We start from the raw sequence: 20,504 nt of genomic DNA, 5'->3' as shown, positions 1-20,504 counted from the left end.
GGTGGGCATCATTGGAGCTCACTGTAGTGAGTTAAATTCCTTTTTGCTCCAGTCTGATGGGACAAAGGAAGAGGAAGAACAAGACCAAGACCAAGAACAAAGAGAAGAACAAGGAAATCTAAGGAGTCATTCCTTTGTCCTGACAAAAGATCTGAGTTTATCAGCTCTGTGAAGCCCCCAGAAAGGCTTAGTAGAGACAGTGCTGTATTCTCAAGAGCAACAGCAGAAGGTGATCGTAACCAGAACAACTAGCAGAAGTTGAGTGACATGGTTTAATGTTGCTAAGTAAATAATTTTGAAATTGCAGCTTAAAAAGCCAAAATCATTTATCAGAGGTGGGGTAGTGTAGTACACAAGCATATGTATGGCTGACTGAAGACCTGGACTGTAATTCCTGGTTCTGTCGCTATTCCTCTTTTATCTTAACGCCTTCTTCTCACCATTTCTGAGAAATTATTTTACTGACTTATTTTGGGAAGTGCTTTGACACCTGCAGATGAATATGATTATTGATTTTAATGTCAGCCTTCTTTTTTTAAAGGATTAGCAAAGTAACCAGGAAACATGACTTACTATGGCCTAAAAGTTCCTTAAACTGTCCTTTTAGAGGAACTTACTCTTGAATCTTTGATATATTGTTTACTCCTTTTTTAATTTCCATCACCTCTCATTTAGTTCTAATATTTTGTAGCCTAATTTGGTAGCCTAATTTATGACTCACTGTGAAAAGAGTATAGCAAAGAGGAGTCTTCATATACATGATGTGAAGTTTACTCAGAATTAACTTTTCCAAGTTTTACATTTGCGTTCATATTGGGCAGACAGGTTAGTGCTCTTATGATCATAAAAATGGTGCTTTGGTTGCAGGTTTCCTGGGAGTCTGGTTGGGCAAAGCATGTGCAGCTGTCTCTCCCAGTGGCATAAGCTACTCCTGGATGCTACATACCTGGCTGGACATGCAAGAGGCAATTGTGCTATCACTGCCCTGCAGCAACATGGTTTCTCTACTGAATGATGCAGCAAGATGTTGGCCAATACCTGGAGCTAAGGGAGACTATTTCATAGCTTCCTTCTCATGGTGTTGGGAGAAATCTTTCAGTTTCTGTTTTAGGAGGCCTTGGCTTGGTCTCAGTTATCTTTGTCTGCATCTGTATCATGCTGTATGGCACGCTCTGAGTAAAACCCGACGGTTCTAGTGAGTTCTGCTTTTAAGACACTGTGATAGTAAGCCAAGTCCTCAGTGATGGCTTTGGGCCTTCTAACAACAGCCTTGAACTTTCTAGAAAGGATTGAGAAATACTTTGAAATTCAGGTCCTTTAGTCAGCAGAGTCCTTTCCAGGGTTACCTTCTCAGGGCTGAGCTCTGCTTTTTCTGAGGCAACGGATGTCTAACACAGACACCCCATACCTGTTTAAGCATGTAAGCAAGGCCTGGCAGCCTTGCACACATGACAGTGAGTCATCCTTCCAGCAGGAGAGAGTGAGTCAGAAAGGGCAGTTGACAAGCTTTATTTATCGGTCTCCTGTTATTTGGCCCAGGAGAATTTCACTCTGCAAAACCCACCCTTGTTAATGACAGGCAGAGCTCAGAAGTGTATCATGCAACTACTTGCTTTTATTCCCATGGGCTTTGCATGCAGTTTCATTATCAGGAAGTCACGGCAGGTTGGCCATTTCCATGAATTTCTTTTTTTAAAGGGACTCTGAGCATGCCAGCTGTATCAGAACAACTTGCCCAACCTAGGATTACCATAAACAATACAAATTCAAATGCCTCCGAGTGATGAAAAGAGCCGGGGGTTCTGTGCAACCGCATTTATTGAATTCCCATTTACTTTCTTCTCTTAGGGCTGACTTGCTCAGAACTTTAATCAAATGCTGCTAGCATAGCCTAGTGTCTTGACTGGCTTTGGATTATGGTTCTGCCACTCACAGGCTCCATATAGGGTGTGTCAGGCTTTCGAGTGTACGTGTCTATTTTCAGAAGTTATTTTGCTCTGTTGTAGAAATTCACACCAAGAAGAAAGTTGGCAGGAAACTTTGCAGCTCAGAGATGGAAAAAGAAACAGAAGAAAAAAAAAAAAAAAGTCTGCCTGATGATTAATGAAGGAAACCCTGCCCTGAGAGGCTTCAGGCTTTGTGCTTGGGAGAGAGGTGGCATTGCAGCAGGGAGATCCACCGAGATGTGGAATGACCATTTTGTGTAGTTGGGGTATGGAAAGAAGCAGTATAGACTTCATCCATTCTACTTGTGTTCTGGGGGAGTTCAGGGCAGTAACTCATGAAGGCAGCACTCCCAGCAGCAGTGCTGCAGGGCTCAGCAATCCGAGCCCACATGGCAGGTCCTGGAGCTCTTGCAAATTCTTTGTGGTCCTGTTGGTTCATCTTGTTCTGTTAGAGGCTGGTGTCTGATATACAGGGAAAAGCAATCTGAGCCTTCTCGTTTTCCTCTGCAAGAAAGATAGGCCAAAAGCAGCACTTCATCAGCTGCTAACAGGTTTTGTCCATTTTTACTTGGATTCATACATGTATTCATGCAGTTAAATTTGCTGCATAGGAGAATAATGCCTCCATATGCCTTTGGTAATATGGCTTTTTGTTGCTCCCAGCCAAGTGGGGACTTAAAAGATGCTGCAGTGGTGAAAGGCACCATCGTGTTTCATGATCCTGCCCGTGTCCCTCCTCTGCCTGGGGTCCATCTCCTTTGCCCTCTCAATTAAACAAAAGATTCAGGAATCCTTGACAGAGCTCTGAAGATGCTTCTCATTGCTCCTGTTTGTTCTGCTGCTCATCTCCCTGCCAAAGCCAAGCTGCACCTACCAACCAGCCAGCCCAGGAGAAGTACAATTTGTACAGATTGCTGACACCGTCACCTTGGTTGGTCCTCACCAGCAGATGGGCGTGATGCTTGTGATGCCTTTTCACCTCCAGGTGTGCTGGGGGAAAGAGTGCGGCGGTGAGACTGGAAACTGAACCAGGCAATGATTTGCACTATGAGAGGAAGTTGTCAGTCTGGATTTTCTTAAGCAAGGCTTCCAAACAGTGGTGGCATGTGTTCCTGCACTGGATGGGACTAAAACCTTCATCTTGCAAGCAAACCATGTACCAGATACGGTTCTTGTGGCTCAGGCTATATCAGAATGTTTGTGGTGAGATTTTTACAGTTTGCAGCAAAAATAAAACAAACTGCAATTCGCAGAATGTGGAGATATTCTTACTCTGGCTCATCTTCATGTGAGAAAGCTTGAAAGAACAGGCTGTAATTATCCTGTCATCTGTTACAGCCCTTCTATCTGGAAGAGATATAATAATATTAATGCAATGTATTTCTTGGTGTCATTATTTACAAAACAATAAATAGTCATTTTTCCTTTTCTTTGAATACAGTAGAAACAATCTCAAATTGTTTCTGTACACACATTCTTGAGACTGCTGGTCCCAACAACGTCTGGCTTCAAAAGAGTTCCCTCTGTGATGCTCCTTACTTTTCCCCCTCCTGTACCAAGCCAACACAAGCACAGCAGCTATGATGGTGTCTCGGCAAGTACAGCAGTTCCTGAATTTGCAGTCTTGCTGTGGAAGCTAGATCTCTAGGAGAGGGCTTCCATTGTTCATCTGTCTTTACTATGTTATAAAGGATAGTTATTCCTTCTGCTGAACCTGGCATAGTATGCATGACATGTTTTTACTGTGCTGTATAGGTACTGTGGATTGAAGACTTGCCCAAAGGCTGCCATTAGCATTTTTTCAGTGTAATCATCAAGAGAAGGAGGTTCAACATCTAATTTAGGTGTTTATAGTAGGTCATCTTAAGACAGTGCCCAGATCTCTATATTGATTGGACCTGGAGATGTGGTATTGCAGACCTGGATAGGCAAGGGATTGACCTATACTTTGTCCTTTGTACTCAGAAGCTGCAAGAGCTCTCACCCCTGAAGTGCTGTGATTTATGCTTTTTAGGAAAGAGGAGGGCGAGATGTAAGAGGTGGTTGTGCTCTGTACGAAGAGGAGCAGCTCAGATGCATGGAGTTCTGTGCACTGTGTGATGGGCTGGTCAGAAGCTTATAAGACAGGATCAAAGGAAAGGCAAAGTACAGGTAACACTGTGGTAGGCACTTGCTACAGATCACCTAGTCAGAAAGACAAAACAGATGAAGCCTGCAGAAATATGAAATAAGTGTCAGTGTTTCAAGTCTTGACATTTACAGGAGATATTAACCAACGTGACATCTGCTGGGCAGGAAACAGTAGGGCACAAGCAATTCACGTTTCCTGAGTGGGTCAGGACAATGTGCTGCTGGTAACAATGTGAAAAACAATAGGAAGGGTTTCTAGGGGTGTGTTAGAAGTGATAGGGAAACCAAGATGTGGATCTGCTGCTGAACAGGGCAGGTGAGCTGGATGAACAACATGGAAAATTCAGAGGTTCTCAGCATTTTGTTTGCCTCAGTCTTTACTGTTATAGTCTGTTCCTGGCTATCTGTGTCAAGAGGCAGAGTTTGGAAGATAAAGATACTACCTGCAGTAGAAGATGATTATGCTGCAGTGACTTACATAAAATGAACGTATACAGATCCATGGGACCAAATGGGAGGCAGTTCAGATTGACATAAGGAAGAAAATTCTTTATAGTGAGAGTTCTCAAGCAGTGGAGCAAGTTGCCTAGAAAATGTGTTCAATTTCTACCCTTAGATGAATTCAAAACTCGGCTAAATCAGACATTGAGAAACCTGCTTATTCATTGAGCAGGAGATTGTATGAGAGCCCAGCAGAAGTCATTTCCAACCTATTTTTTTCTATGATTCTTAGTAGATGTCTGAATATAATCTGAAAAGCCCCCTGGAAATGAGATGCATATGCCTTAAAATGTGCAACACTGAAGGTAACATGGCCCAAATGCCACGCAGCCCTTGAATGGGCCCATAGGCCATGGAAGTATAGAGGAGAAGGTAACAGTGGTGGTACAGGGAATGCAGCCAATAGGAAGGACCATGGGCCAGGAGGATTAGTAGCACTTAAGCAGTGCTCTCTGCTGCTCCATTCTAATCTGTCACCCTGCAGGTGTGCTGTATGTATTCTAATAGGTAGTCCAGATCCTCCCAGTGCTCAAGGTATTGGTGTCACACTCTTTGAAGTCCTTACGAGTCCCTAACAGCTCTCTGTCCAAGATCCCTGGGTAGCCTGAGCTCTGAGTTAGTGCTGACGTCCGTTTGAGCAACTGTGGCAGCTGGGAGCTGATGTGTTCTTGTTTTACCCAGCTGGCAGCACTTACAATAGCAGCACAGAGTGCAGGGAAGGTCTTGCCAGGGGGTTAGTCACCAGCAGACATGCTGTCTATAAGCTCCCGGGGCAAATACTCTGTTGCTGGGGTGGGCTGGCACACACACTGCTGCATCTTCACAGCTCTTGCTACCAGACCTGGGCACACCTCCAGTGCACACTGGAACCCTACGAAGGCCTCAGTTTCTTGCAATGCTTTTGCTTTGTCCCTGAGCAGCTCCTGCTTCAGGTGGTGTTACACAGCTGCTGGTTCAGCAGGTTCACTCCCACAGGAAAGCTACTGTAAGTATTTCAGGTTTAATTTAGAGTAATTTAGGTTTAATCAGTGTTTTGGACCTTTTGTCATTCTTTATTTTGACACTATTTCAGAAGGGCTGCCTTTTGGGCTATTGAATCCTCTGCAGACTACTGGTTGGAAGCAGTTTTTCCAGGCCTGCATCTCTGCAAGTGAGGCACTCTAACCTTTGGTGGCTGGCCAGGAGGAGCCACAATGTCCTGGAGTCTCTCTCGTGGATGGTGAAATCTTGGGGAATAAAGTCCTAAAAGAACAAAGCTTAACTCTGCAGTAAGAACTACGCTTTAAACAGGGTGAGTTGTTTGTGCACAGCAGTAATTAAATTGACATTTTCTGTCATTTCTTTGAACAGTCCTTGATGTTGCATCTGAATTACTGGCTGATGGAAGTCCCAACCTCAATCTTTCAGCAGAAGTTGTGTGACCATGGAAATGTGAGAAAACTTGCTGAGAGCATATCTGCATTAAAGTAATAGGCTTTGGTGCAATTCTAAGAGTTGATTTCCAAACAGGGTTTGATTCCTGTGTTAATTTGTGCTTGCTGTGACTAGAACTGTATTTGGTTGGACTGGATGATCTTAGTGGTCTTTTTCAACCTTAATGATTGTGTGATTCTTTTTTAAGTTGTAGTCCTTCTCCCCATGGTCCATGGTCAGGCTGTGACTGAAGTACCACTCAAGAGGGGATGTTTTTTTTAGGGAAAGGACAACTGATATGCAGCATCATGCAGAAGTTTGCTAGGAAAGCAGAGAAGCTGGGTAAAACATCCAGGAACTCAGTGTAAATATCAAGAATCTCTTATTGCTTAAATGATCTTAAATATTATGTGTTATCACAGGATAAGAATTGTCTCTTGATATACATATATATTTAGCAAAGATCACTGACATATTCCCTTTGAAGTAAACAACACTGTGCTCAGTAGAGCAAGAGTTACTGCAGGAGAACAAATAGCCAGATTTGCTCTGAATTTTGGATTTCTACATGATATTCTAATTTAAAACAGAATAAGCAAAGAAAACAACAAAGCAGTGAAATAATAATTTTGTGGTGAATAAGAACTGAATTCAAGTGTTAAGGGCATTTACAAACTCCATTATTAATACAAAAATATTGCTTTATCTTTGAAATGAATTCTGGATGGAAGCCTGTGTCAGTTCTACTGAAGACCAGAAACATGTCTGTGTATTATGTTTTGACAGAATATTCTTCTGTGATTACACATTCTGGTCCAAGGTATCATCCAAGCCAAGCCTGTCCCTGATGAATTAATATCAATGGAGTCACATGGCAGGATTGTGACTCTTTCAGTACCCATTAATCCAGGATTAAATTGGCATTTAATTGGCCTAGTCTGCAGAACAAACTCCTGGCTCTCAGTGCACTTACTGCAACAAAATGTGGGTGTTTTGGACCTGTATCATCCTTCTGTCCCCTCACTTCCCAAGCACTATGGACTTCAGTGAGGTACATTCAGGCAAAACACCCAACTTGCTTCAGCTTGTATCTTTCTGCTATGCTCCTGCTACTCAGTGAGATCAGCCTTTTGTATGTTTTAGTTCATTTGCACCGACCATAAAATCACAGAGTCATTAAGATTGGAAAAGACTTCTAAAATCATCTTCTCCAACTATCAACTCATCCCACCGTGCCCACTTACCATATCCCTCAGTGCCACATCTCCTTGACTTTTTCAACACCTCCAGGGACGGGGACTCCACCCCCTCCCTTGTTCTGATGCTTTGCCACTCTTTCTGAGAATAAATTTTTCCAAATATCCAACCTGAACCTCCTCTGAAGTTCATATCTCCTCTGGAGCACAGCACCCAGCTGAAACTCCCAAGAATGGGAGCTGCTGAGCCTCTGTGGCTGCAGGGAAGGGAGAAGAGGAACCCATACAGGTGCTGGTATCCTGTTATCTACAGTGTACTTACTGTCAGGTCCCACCTTCTCAGCCTCACAGGGACAGAAAGGAGCTCCATGGCTTTGAAGTTGTGCATGTTTTTTGCCATTCAGGGAAAGACAAGGCTGTGACAACAGGTACACAGCAGCAGAAGGTACTCTCAGTGCACAGCATGGAGTTATTTTGGTCTTTCAAAATCCAGCACCTATTCTATTTATCCTTGAGCGTCTTTTACTAGCGCTGTGCCTATTTATACTCACGCAACCATAGCACCCTCTGTAATGGCCATAATTCTTAATGCAGTGGCATTTGTAGCAGTGAGCAGAAAGCAGAAGCTGTTCCCCCTCGGTGGCCGGCTGTCCAGCGATGTTGGCAGTGTGTCAGAGAAGTCAGGAACTCTTGGAAAAGAAAAGGAAAGAGGAAAACAGAACTCAGAAGCCAAGAGGCAAAGGCATTCCAATAAAGGCTTAGTGGTTTTGCCAAGACAATTAAAATTGTTTACAACGAATCAAGTTGGTTTAGAGGAAACTTGGAGGTCTGTGAATGTCAAGAGCTCCTCATCCTTACAAGGTAAAGGTTAGTGCTGTGCTTTGTATTGTTACTTCCTGAGGTACCCCATGCTTAGCAGTTCCTCAACTTACCCAATTTGTGCTCCAGTGATGGTGTTCTAGTTTGGCAAAAGGGAAAGTAACTGCTTTCAGCAAACAACCCAGCTGTTGTTTTACTCTCTTCAGGAAAGAGGTGATACAGGAGGATAGCAGATTCAACATTAGTTCATTTGTTAATATTTACATGAAAGGAATGAGCTGTCCTGTTGTCATGGTTTTATGTTTTTTGGTGTTCAGTATTCTGCATTGTAACATTATGTCGTGCACTGGGAGTTAAAGTGTTAATGCTGCAATTCCAGGTACCTATTCCCCTATAGGTTATGGAAGTCATGGGATCTGGCCCTTCCAGGTGGAGCGGTCTCTTCCTGCCTGGCAGTGGGTGCTGGAGGGTGCTTTCCTAGCCATTCCAAGCTTTTCAGGTTTGACTGGGTCTCAAGAACTCTCTCTCTCCTATCTTATTTGATTTATTAGTCTCAATTTCAATTAGATTGTATTATATTGTGTTATCTTGCATTCCGATATCACAATTAGTAAAACAAGTTTTCCTCCATAGATCGTTGCCGCTGTTGTTTTTCCTTCCTTGAGCCCAGCTCCCATCTCCCTATCCCTTTTCCTTTTCCCTTCCCATTTTGTGGGGCTGGAGGGGGAAGGGCAGGGGCCTACTGCCCCCCTGGCATGGGCATAGATTGATCTAGTCAATTCCATGACACCTGTGAAAAATATAAGCTTTTTTTTTCTTTCTTTTTTTTTTTTTTTTCCCAGGGCATGTAAAAAAAAGTAAAATCCTATTTGATAACATTATGCAATAACCAAGGCACACATAGCATCTGGACCTGCATGCTCTGTTGGTGTCTGCCTGTTCAGAGGGACACAAGTTTCCTGGCACTGACACGAGCGATAGCTCAGAGCTTTTTGAGGATTAAGCCTTGGTTCCCTGTGCTGGCATTCTCTGTAAAGGTCAGTTAGCCTTTCCTGTGTCCCCTGTCAAACTCACTGACACTGAGCCCTTTTCCTTTACTAAAAATGATTCAAGCCTTGGGATATGCTCTTGACTAATGAGCTATTCTGGTTTCTGAGCCAGCTGTTTCATAGGTGCAAATCAATGTAGCGCTGATTTGAGGTGAGAAAAACCAAGTTTGGCTTTAGTGATGTCCTTAGTGGTTTTGCCAGTGTATCTGTTTTTGCAAACCCTTATAGCACAAATGGAGCTTATTATCCCTGTCCCCCCTGCTCACCACCGCCCCATCTGCCTGGCTGAAGCCTTTCCTTCAGTTTCCAAGCTTGCTGGGGAATTGAGTGCACTGTAAGGAAGATTGCCAATGACACCAAGCTGCATGATGCTGCAGGGAAGGGAAAGGGCTGCCATCCAGAGGGCTTTGACAGGCTTGAGAGTGTGACCATGTGAACCTCATGAAGTTCAGCAAGGCCAAGTGCAAGGTCCTGCATCTAAGTCACAGCAATCCACAGGATGGGTGGAGAATGGATTGAGAGCAGTCCTGAGGAGAAGGTCTTGGAGGTGTTTGTTGATGAGAAGCTCAACATGTGTGTTGAGCTTGCAGCCCAGTGTGTGCTTGCAGCCCAGAAAGACAGCAGTGTCCTGGGCTGCATGAAAAGTAATGTGACCAGCAGGGTGAGGGCAGTGACAGGGCTCTGCCCTTGACAAACTTCAGCTGCTTAGCTCTGGGGCCTCCAGTATAAGAAAGATGTGGACCTATTGGAGCAAGTCAGAGGGCTGGAGCACCTCTACTGGGAAGACAGGCTGAGAGAACAGGGGCTGTTCAGACTGGAGAAGTGATGGCTCCAGGGGGACTTCATTGTGACCTTCCAGTGCCTAATGGGGGCCTGCAGGAAAAGCTGGAGAGGGATTCTGTTAGTAAGTATAGTGATAAGATAAAAGGTTATGGCTTTAAATTAAAGGATAGTAGACTTAGATTAGATACAAGAAAGAACTTCTTCAGTATGAGAGGGTGGTTGGGCACTGAAACAGGTTGTCCAGAGAAGTTGTGGATGCCCCATCCCTGGAGGTGGTCAAGAACAAGCTGTGAGGGGTTTGGGCAGCCTGATCTGGTGGGAGGTGTCCCTGCCCATGGCAGGCAGGTTGAAACTGGGTGATCTTTAAAGTCCCTTCCAACCCTATCTATGATTCTGTGATACGATTCTATGAAATCCATGTTTTGCTTGCTTCTTGTACCAGGTCACATTCATCTTTGAATGGATTCTTCTACCTTATCCTTTCATTCCTTCCTGGTCAAAGAAATCTATCTCTTGGTCTGTGTCTCTGTGTAACAATCTAGGAGTGCCAACTAAAGTATAAGGGACTTCGCGTATTCGTATCTCCCTTCCATAGCTAGAGAACTTGGGCTATATATGTCAGGTAGCCTGAGGCCATAAGGAAAGTCTGTGTACAAACCTGCAATTACAAGCAGTTTTCTGACTTCCATACCCTTGTCTTAAGCATTAGAGCATCCATTATGGATCTCTCCTATGCTTGTCCTTGCACATACTATTGACTTTTCTTTTATATATAATGATTTCTGACATGAACTTATCACTGTATTCAGATGATGTCTGACAAAACCATCCATTCTCTTTACTAAAGTGATGGAAGCATATACTTCTGATGAGGTTTGGCTTCTTCAGCTAATTAACCAGCAAAGTTCTTTTCATTGCTGAATTGTCCTTAATTATTGAAATCAACACTGAGACAAGCACATTCACCTAACGTTTATCTACTGAATCTGAACTGTGAATATAGAATCCAGACTTCTTACATCAGTTCAAACATACCAGACATTCTCTAGTTCAGTTTTGGGAAAAAGCTATCATGGACAGCTTATGGGGCAACAATTTTATAGATATGACTTATAGTCTAGTTTTAGTGTAGGAATATCTGAATTACATATCAGTGAGTCATTATTTGTTGAAGTATTGAATCTTAAAGCAAGGAAATCTTTTTGCTGATTGAGTTTCTGTGCTTTCTAGTGTGTGTCATGGAAAACATTGGTTGTCATGCCAGACCTTGCCTCTGAGGAAGGTCATATTCTTTTACCACCTCTTGATTAGCAAAATACTTGAAGCTCCCTTCCCTACTTTTAATTAGTAAGCATGATTGAAACCTCTGTGGGTTTTTCTAATAGTTGCTGGAATGCTGAGGTAGTAGATATTTACTTGTTCTGGCCCGCTGGGCTGGAAGAACACAGAAGTAGCAATTTGTTTACATTAGGTTTCCTATTCTGATGAAATTTGCCCAAGACTCCACAGTTAGAGGATGCTACATCTGCTAATACGGTGAGAAGTGCTGTAATGGTCTCCTAGACTTCAGAACTGGCTAGTTTTTGCCATTTGGATCTCTCAGGAACCTTTTCTAGAACAGGGATAACACAAAACCTAAAGGAAGTGTCAGCTAGGTGGGATTAGGTGCTAGTGAAGAACCAAAGCAGCAGGATTGTGGATGGTGGAAGCTTTGATGGATCGTGGTCCTGTGGCAAACATCAGGCTGAAACTTATAAACCAGCTACTCTGTGGAATTGCATGGAGCTATGTGGTATCTCCCGAGCCTGGCTTTCCCTCTGAGACCTCACAGGGCAGAGGCCGTCATCCCATGGATCATGGCTCAGGAGGGCAGTCAGGAAGAAGGGCCTTTCATTTGTGTTGTGATTCCCAACTCAAACTCTTTGTGAGGATATTGCTCATTCATTTATTTATTTTTGCTGTTCTCCTAAGTTAATTGTGGGATTTACTCTAATTGTGGGATTTACTCTTTGGAAAAGAAACAAACAGACAAACAAAAACAAGATACCACAACAACCTTTCAGTTTTATTATTCAGAAAAAAAATGTGTAGGATGCATGTACCTATTAAATTAGAATGTTTATTACTTGCTCATTTATTCCTTAAACTATTAGAGGAATTCTTTTTCTTTCTGGTCTTTCCCAACCTGGTTCTGTCTGGGAAAGCTGATAATATCTCACTTTAAAACTGCTATTTCTCATTCTCTTTTGGGCAGACATGGTGTTGCAAATGAAAGGTGACCATAGGAGGAGTGGCTAAAGTGTCGTTGCTCTGTGGGCTGATGATTATTAGTCACAGTATATATTGGGAAAGGCTCTTCATAATTTTATATGACACAAAAATTGTTTGTTTTTGCCCCGTGCCTGATTAATTGCTGCTTCAGTTGGATGTTTGTTGCAGCTTGTTTGATTACAAAATCTTTGGTCATCTGGATAGTATTTCTGTAGCACGGGTGAGAAGTCGTGGAAGTAGATCTAAAGCTTTATTAGGAAGAAAGTTCTACTGTTGCCGTTGAGCATGGGATAGACTATGAAGGGGAAGACAGGATATGGTAGAAATGCCAGCACTATAATTTAATTCTATTTTGGACATCCTTTCTACTCACATTATATATGAAACTCCTTTCAGTAGAGGTTCTACACATCATGGGTGAAAAATGTATGGAATTTTCCATTCCAAAGGAAATCATATACTAATTAAAGTTAACATTTTCTGGAATGCTTCGTGCAAACGGGTATGGGATTGAACATGCAAAAGGCACTCTGAAATGCTTCTCATGCTGTTATTAATAAGCAAGCTTTACTAACAACACACATTATTGCTAACATTGTTGTCTACTTTACTTGTTTAAAAAATAATGGTTTTGTGTAATTCTCAGCAATATGGGGCAAATATAATTCATGTAAAAAAGAGTGGTTCAAAAAGGGACTGAAGACCTCATTGTTTAGCGGAATACATCATCTGCTGACGGGTCTGTTCAATTTGGGCTCCAGACTGTAAACTCCAAGGTCAGGTTTTTTATAATCTCGGTGTGAGCTGACTGATGGAAACACACACGATGGAAGGGCAAGCCAAAGGCTCCAGATCTTGCTGGCATTGTTCTACCAGATTCTCAATTTTAATTTACCAAAAAGAAACCCCAGACTTTTTCTGATGAGATTGGAAAGAAGAGCTCAAAACTGTCAACAGTTGGTAGTCTGAATTGGTAGTACCTGGAAACAGAGAGCTTAGACATGAACCAGTGATTCCTTCCGTAGTGGTGCTGATTCCCATACTTGTCTCCTACCCAGTCTGAGAGCTTCCAATGCTCATCAAACAGAATATGCTATAAAATACAGAAGAGAGAGATGACCCCAGTCCTTTAAGTAGAGCAGAGATCGACACAGCTGCGGTTATGGTGTTCCCCATTTGCATTGGTGCCATGGGCAATTTTCTGAAGAAGTGGCAAGATTTCCTGCTTAGGGAAGGATCTTCTTTTGATTATGGAGGTGCAAAAGAGATTTCCTACCTTTGGGGGAGAGTGAGAATGAAAATATCTGGCTTGCAATGCAACAGAATTTTTCTCGCAATCTATTTTTTTTTAAATCAAATGACAATTGATGCACTGAGACAAAAAATAATGATAAATGCTTCACTTTGAAAACTGTGGCAGGTTTTTTTGTGTGTGTTTTTTTTTTTTTTTTGTAAATATTCCCTTTTGATAACTTCACATTAAAAAAAAAAAAAAAACGATTTTATTTATTTATTTATTTTGGGACTGACTCAAACGATTGGTATGAAATAGTCTGATTTAGCCCAAACATTTTTCATGCTGCCCTTTGAAAAAAAAAATGTGAGGTCATCTCATTTATTCAGCTATTCAAACTGGGAAATCTGCCAAATTCTTGAAAATTCTCCAGAGACAGGGAAGGATTATGCATGGCTTCTTTAAAGACTAGTGTTGTTTTTATTTAGCCCACTCATAGCTTCAGACAGTGGGCAGCGACCCTGAAGTACTGACCGAGGGTTTCTTTGGTACTGGGTTAACTCTGGCATATCTGAGGTAATGCCCTCAGAAAAGCAGGCAATGACATGTAGCTCACTGAAAGGAGAATTCTTGGTTGTTTTTTGTGACCAAACAGGAGAGAAATGCCCTGATTCATGGGCCACCTAGCATTTATTCTAGCCGCTTGCTACCTCATGCCTTTTCCTGATGCCACCGGGCTGTTGGGAAGTGGATGTTGGGTTCTTTGCCCTGAGTTCACCCTGGCAACAGCAGAGGCCGTGTATGACTGTAGCAACACTCTCACAGAATCACAGAATGGCCCAGGAAGGGACCTCAGGGATCATGAATCTTCAACCCCCTGCCACAGGCAGGGCCACCAACCTCCCCATGTAATACTAGACCAGGCTGCCATCCAACCTGGCCTCTCTCTCTGCAAGTTTCCTGTGTAGGGGATCCCTGATGGCCAAAGGAGTTGTGACATTACCATACATAAACATTGTTGTAAAACACAGATGTTTTGTGGTCTTAAATATCAATTGACTGGCATGTTCTTCTTTGTTGCCAGCACTGCCATTTAGATTGCAGCAGACTTCTACCTATGAAATATCAATAGAGTATGGACTACTAATATCATCTGGTGACAGCAGGATTTTTAACATCAGCTCTAATGTAGCTAGCTGACCCCTGTTTAACAGGCTGTTTTTTCTTATAATCCTATTTATGACTTACTAGCTATCATTTATAAAGGATCATCACTACCTTGGGCACTTAACAGGCATAGTTTTTAAACTGCATTTTTAACAGCATTGAATTCATCTTAATGCTAAGCAAACAGTCCACTTCTGTGTAACTACTTTTCCAAATTTATTTTTCATAACTAAAGGAAATTAATCTTTATTTTTTGATGTGCTTCTACAGTTTTCCACTCTCTAGTTCTGATCTTGTGGCTTGTAATTTCAAATTTGGAAAAAATGGAAATTATCGGTAAGACATGTGACTTGCTCTTGCACTTGAATGTGCAAATCCAGTTGGTGTAATGTCCCAATTTCTTTCCCTTTCATGGGGATAACATCGAGTGAAAGCCTTGCTTTCAGTCTCTGTAGAAAATGTATTTGCACCAAAATATGCACCCATTGTGCACACACACAAAAAATGGCAATTAAAGGCAGGGATTTCAGTTCAATTTCTAGATACAGAGGAAGCTCCTTGATGAATGATGACTTCATGAACATTTGAACAAGCAAGTTGCAGAATGCAAGAGCTGCCATCAAGTGGAGTCATACTTTTCACAGGAATAATATCCTGTACTTGCAACCCAAGATGATAACAGCCTTCAGTTATGCAGTGCAGAATATAATCAATTCTTTCCTTAAAAGGGTTTCCTCTTAAATGGCTGCCCTGAACTGATTTTTATCATTTTATCATTGTATGTCTGAAAAATTATAATTGAGCGGTATCCCCACAAAGATATTTTTCAGGCTGTGGCTGGTTAGCACTGTCCTTGTCTGGAGAAAGAATTGCTCTTGTGAAATTCTCCTGATACAGAGAAGCTGTCAAAAATAAGTATAAAATCCTGACCGACATGAAGAAGGTGAGAAGGGGGCAATTAATTATTCACCACTCGTTAGAGCATAAGAACTAAGTATGATCAGATGAAATGTTTGGGCTGTTTTTAAACATTTTTTCACTTGCTACCCAACTAAGATGTGATAACCCCTAAACCACCGGATGCTGTGGATGTTGAAAGAACACACGTTTTTAAAAAATTGATTCAACAAACAGATAAAATGTCTCCTAGTGCTTATTAACCTTCAGCTGATGAAGTTCTGAAGTTGAAGATCACTAGAAACTATGAGGATGTAATGTTTTTACCTTGCTTTATTTGCATCCTTCCCGAAAGCATTTGCTTATCAGCTGTACCTCTTCAAGTAGTATGTGTGTATGCGTGTGTTTGTGCAGAGAACAGCTAGACAGAGCTATTGCACACAGCTTCCATCAATTTGCTGAGGAGACACTTCTCAAGCTGTTGGTTGCTTCTGGACCTTTGTACTCAATACCTTTGGACTTTCCCTCTACTAATTTCTCAGTGGATTTTCTAAGCTGCAATATTTGAAGTTTCTCCTCACCTACTAAGAACTGTATAAGGCAGAGACCCTGGGAGGGGAACTGTGACAGCCATGTGGTTTCTCTGCCATTTACCTAGGAATCAAGGCTCGGTTGCAAAGTGCTACCTCTGAGCAGCAAAGATGTGATTGCACAGAGATAAGTGCAATTGCTCACTAAACCGCTCTGCCACGTGATTTAACAAATGCCAAAAACTTCCCTTCTTGAAATGATTTTCCAAAGTTGTTGCTTTTTTTAAAAAAAACTTTTTTCAATGTACCGTTTATTGATGAATATCAAGAAAACAATGTCAGGAAATAATTAGAGGAGGCGTGGACAAAAACAACAACAAAAAAGGAAACCAGATGGAAAATCAGTACTGCATGTGCGAAGCTTACAGCTCCTCTGCCATTTCATTTTCCTTGGCTGCCCTCTCGTGTCCATCGCTAGTATAGCCAAAAGCATTCGGACTGGCACAAGCAGAAAAAGAAGCCTCCAACTGCTATCACTATCACCGTATAAGGCTAATCCATTTCGAAATCGTTTGTTCCCCCCTCTACCAAATTCCCATAGCTCTAAGGAATCTCTGTACAAATACAAACTTGAATGCATAAGTTATGTCTCTCTCTCTCTTTTTTTTTTTTTTAGGATGGTCCAGAACCAAAGAAGGTTTCTTCTGCTTGTGCTTTGCCTCCCCTGTTACGGGCACAGCCAACTCCTTCCAAGATTTCAGCCAGGCTCTTAGCCCTTCCTTTAAGATAAATGAACACAGCTGAGATCCCAGAGAGCTGAGGATGCTTACATTCTTACAGCAGCTGATTGCATCCATGGCTTGTACTTGGACTGAAAATATTTCCCACATGTGGGTGTGTTGGGTGGCTCAGCACACAGAAGGTTCAGCTATGATGAAAAGGCAGAGTCTACGGGTTTTCTGTCATCTGATATTAGGCATCTGCTTCAAATCAGTATATTTATAGAAGGAAACCCATTCCTTGCAGAAGCACAGTGATGTGTCATCACCTTGCTCTAGCGTATTCCCTGCTGTGTTGTTCAACATTAGTGAGCAGAGTGGGATTCCCTCGCACTCCAGCCTGCTTTTGTACAGCCCATTTGCAGTCATCCCACTGCTGTATAGTAGAAAAAGCAAATGATGAGAGAGTTCCTCTCTTTGAAACCTCAGCAAATGAATGCCAAACACGCATACCCATGAGCAGGTTATATTTGGGGTTGGACACAGCAGGAAGGAAATGGGTGAGTCTGGGCTAACAGACATCCTGATTACTATTTGTTGGTTGCAAATAAGTGAATAAGTGAAAATAAGAGGCATAAAATACAAAAGCAGGTGAAATGGAAGACAGATTCTTTTCTCCTCTTAATTAAAAGGGTAAAATAGCATGGGGAATGGGGTTCTGTCAATGCAATTTTTTAATCTGTCAGCTCTGACTAATGCAAGCTTCACACAATTCACTGAAAGATTATTATTTGTTAGCTTAAATGAACTGAGTAAGTGGTATTGAACAAAAAGAGCATAGTTAATGCTCTTGCAAGAGATACCCTCATCTCCCACTGCCAACCCTTAAATGAGGTCTGGGAAGGGGCTGGCTCCATCTCTCTGGTCACTGAGGTACACTGCATGCACCTGAGCTCCCCTGGGTTGGCCCTGCCTTCCACCAGGTACTCAATCACCGGTTCAGGACAGTAGATGTCCATACAGAAATGTTTGAAATGTTGTGTGCTTTGGCATAAGAAAGCTTTCATGAGCAGGAAGCAGAGGATTTGATTTTTCAGAACTGGGAGCACATCATCTTTCATCAGCACTAGCCTCACCTTATGAGAAGACAAAGATTAAAACTGATGTCCTCATTCAGTATTATGTCAGATGAGATTTTCTTTTTTTTTGCTCAGCAGCAGTTATACAATGCTCTCACTAGAGCCCTCTGCTGCTCACATTCAGAATGGAAAACTCCAAACTTATCTGGGACTCCCAGGAAAGACTGATTACATCAGAAATCAAACCACCGATAATTTTGGGATAAGGATGAAAAATTAAATAATGGATCAAGACTACATTAACTTCCATCTGAGTGAGATAAGAAGAAACCTTTTGATGGAAAGGTATTTCATAACTGTTGCCAGATTTCTTCTGTTTCTGCCTGTCAGAGACACTGTATGACAAATGACCTAATGTAAATCAGCAGTTTTTAATTAAAATATTCCGACATTCTAGAGACTTTTCTGAGAGAAAAAAATATTTATTTCTTTTTTCATTCTCCTGTAAACAATAAAAAGTATTTGTGTATTGGGGATATCACTTTCCCCTGACATTACTGAAACGAGCTATAATTTTGTGAGCTCACACTTGGAGTCACAGCATCACGAACAGCAGGAGGAGCTTCAGTAAGGAAACTCCAAAAGAAGAATCTTCAGAAACCTGAAGTTCTTATTTTCACAAATCCATCTCGGAACAGGAGAACAAGTCCAATAAGAAGGAAGCCAAACTGTGTCTATAGCAGTACAGTCTCTGCGATGATATTGCTATTTTGCTTTTGCAAAAGCCCAGAACCTGCAAAGCTCCAGGCACATGATAAAAGCTCACACCTAAGAGATGCTCAGCTTTCCAGATGGCACAACAGAGCTTTAGTTTGTGTCCCACTGCGTGTCTAAATGTGCTGCTGTAAGTAATTTTGTACCATGTGTATGGGCAGTTCATAGAAATCTGTATGTAGCCTGTACATGTATGGCTACATCTGAGCCATTTGGGGAAGATATACTGACAGTACTGAGTTTGTAAGAAGATCAAATGCTTCTGCACTAGTGGGCTTCTGTATTCAAATGCCAATAGTGAAAGTCTGTACAGACACTCTACTGCAATATCTGTAGTGGAAATGCCAAGTCACAGCTTGAAACAGTGATTGAGCACCTGGTGGAAGGCAGGGCTAACCCAGGGGAGCTCAGGTGCAAGCAGTGTACCTGAGTGATTGGAAAGGGTGGAAACTCATTTAAGGTTGGCAGTGGAGGCAAAGACTTCTCCTGCTGGAGATCTCTGCCTATCTGAGGCTTTCCAAAGGTAAGCATTTGTTGTTGGTTGGGTTTTTTGTTGTTGGTTTTTTTTTTTTTTCATTTCTGTATTCATGGCTGCTGCATTTGGGCTCGTTCTCATTTGCTGTAGCCAAAGACTTTGTCACCCAGCTTTTATTATCCTATTATAGTGTTATGTATATCTATTTGGCTCAGCTTCAGTCTGCAGAGTGTCACATTAGTTGAATACTAAAGTGAGCAGTCACTTTCTTGGATAAAAGAGCAGTTCAGCTGTTTCCAGAATTAATAGCCACAAATTACGATGCACTAAGATTTAGTACTTTGGTGTCTCAGTAAGGCAAAACTCAAAGGGCTTTATTGAAACAGATTATGTTCTGTAACATTTCTGTTTATTATTATCATAAAATGATGAAATTGGATGCGATTGATGAATTAGTAATAGTTAAAGCATTGCAGAAACATACTTCTGAAATATGAGTGGGCTGCAGAGGTGATCGGTGCCTGGAGCATCTCTCTTCTGAGGGAAGGCTGAGGGATATGGGACTGTTCAGCCTGCAGGAGAGACTGAGAGGGGATCTCATCATCGTTTATCAATATCTGCAAGGTAGGAGTCAAGTGGATGGGGCCAGGCTCCTTTTAGTGGTGCCCAGTGACAGGACAAGGAGCAGTAGGCACAGATGGGGACGCAAGAAGTTCCATGTGAATATGAGAGGGAATTTCTTTACTGTGCAGGTTACAGAGCACTGGAACAGGCTGCCAGAGAGGTGGTGCAGTCCCCTTCTCTGCAGATATTCAAATCCCACCCAGATATTTCCTGTGCAACCTGCTGTTGGGAACTGCTTCAGCAGGGGCTGAGCTGGGGAATCTCCAGAGGCCCCTTCCAACTCGTGCACTTCTGTGATTCTGTCATTACTACAGACTTTATAGCATGTCAGAAAAAGCCACACTGCTTGCTGGGTGCAGTGCAAGTTCCTTTCTGAGTTATGAACTCCTTTCTCCCCAAATCAAACCACCTCAGCTGGGAGGACAAACAGAGATTGGCACAAAGGTGTCATCGCCCTTGTTTTATTGTACAGAGACCACAGCGCGAGTTTATTAACAGCTTACAAAAGGTCAGGTAAGAAGAATATGGTAAAACGAGGGGAACTTTAGCGAGTCCTGAGGGCCTGTCTTAAGCACCAGACCGGCTGCTCCCCCATCCTTCACACAGCCTGCCCTGGGGCCGACTGCAGAGCGCTGACAGCTGCGTGCACTACTGCCTTGCGCTTCTCAGTGTTTGTCCCCAGCAGCAGAACATTACGAAGGTCTTTTTGGTAAGCGGGGCCCACAGCTGCTTCCTTAGAAGCACCTCCAGAGCTCTCTCTGCTTTCCCTGCGCCGCGAGCAGCGAAGCGCCCGCCCGTCCCACACAGATCCCGCCCCGCCATCAGGGAGGACCGGCACGCGGAAAGGGAGGGCGCGGCCAAGTCTCGCGAGAGCTGTTAGGGCCGGCCGCCGCCGCG

The 20,504-nt window shown here is 42.6% G+C and overlaps 1 protein-coding gene across 6 annotated transcripts in view; it reads left to right on the top strand.

Moving 5' to 3' along the window:
• Positions 1-17,385, top strand: part of PPP1R36 (protein phosphatase 1 regulatory subunit 36) — a 35,980-nt gene extending 18,595 nt beyond the window's left edge. The window contains exons 13-14 of one of the 6 annotated variants that reach the window (XR_016467089.1): positions 5,650-5,868; positions 16,613-16,681. Coding sequence is in view for 4 of the 6 variants with exons in the window: in XM_031605576.2 (XP_031461436.2) it covers positions 1-172 (172 nt within the window). In the remaining 2 variants the exon portion in view is untranslated. Of the gene's footprint in view, positions 5,601-5,649; positions 6,468-16,612 lie in introns of those variants that run through there. The other 5 variants (XR_016467088.1, XM_090141772.1, XM_090141774.1 and 2 more) reach the window with 5 other exon arrangements.
• Positions 17,386-20,504: the final 3,119 nt, after the last annotated feature.

The sequence above is a fragment of the Phasianus colchicus genome, chromosome 5 (assembly GCF_987193195.1).
Source record: "Phasianus colchicus chromosome 5, bPhaCol1.hap1.1, whole genome shotgun sequence".
NCBI lineage: Eukaryota > Metazoa > Chordata > Aves > Galliformes > Phasianidae > Phasianus > Phasianus colchicus.
This window is presented reverse-complemented; position numbering and strand designations above follow the sequence as displayed.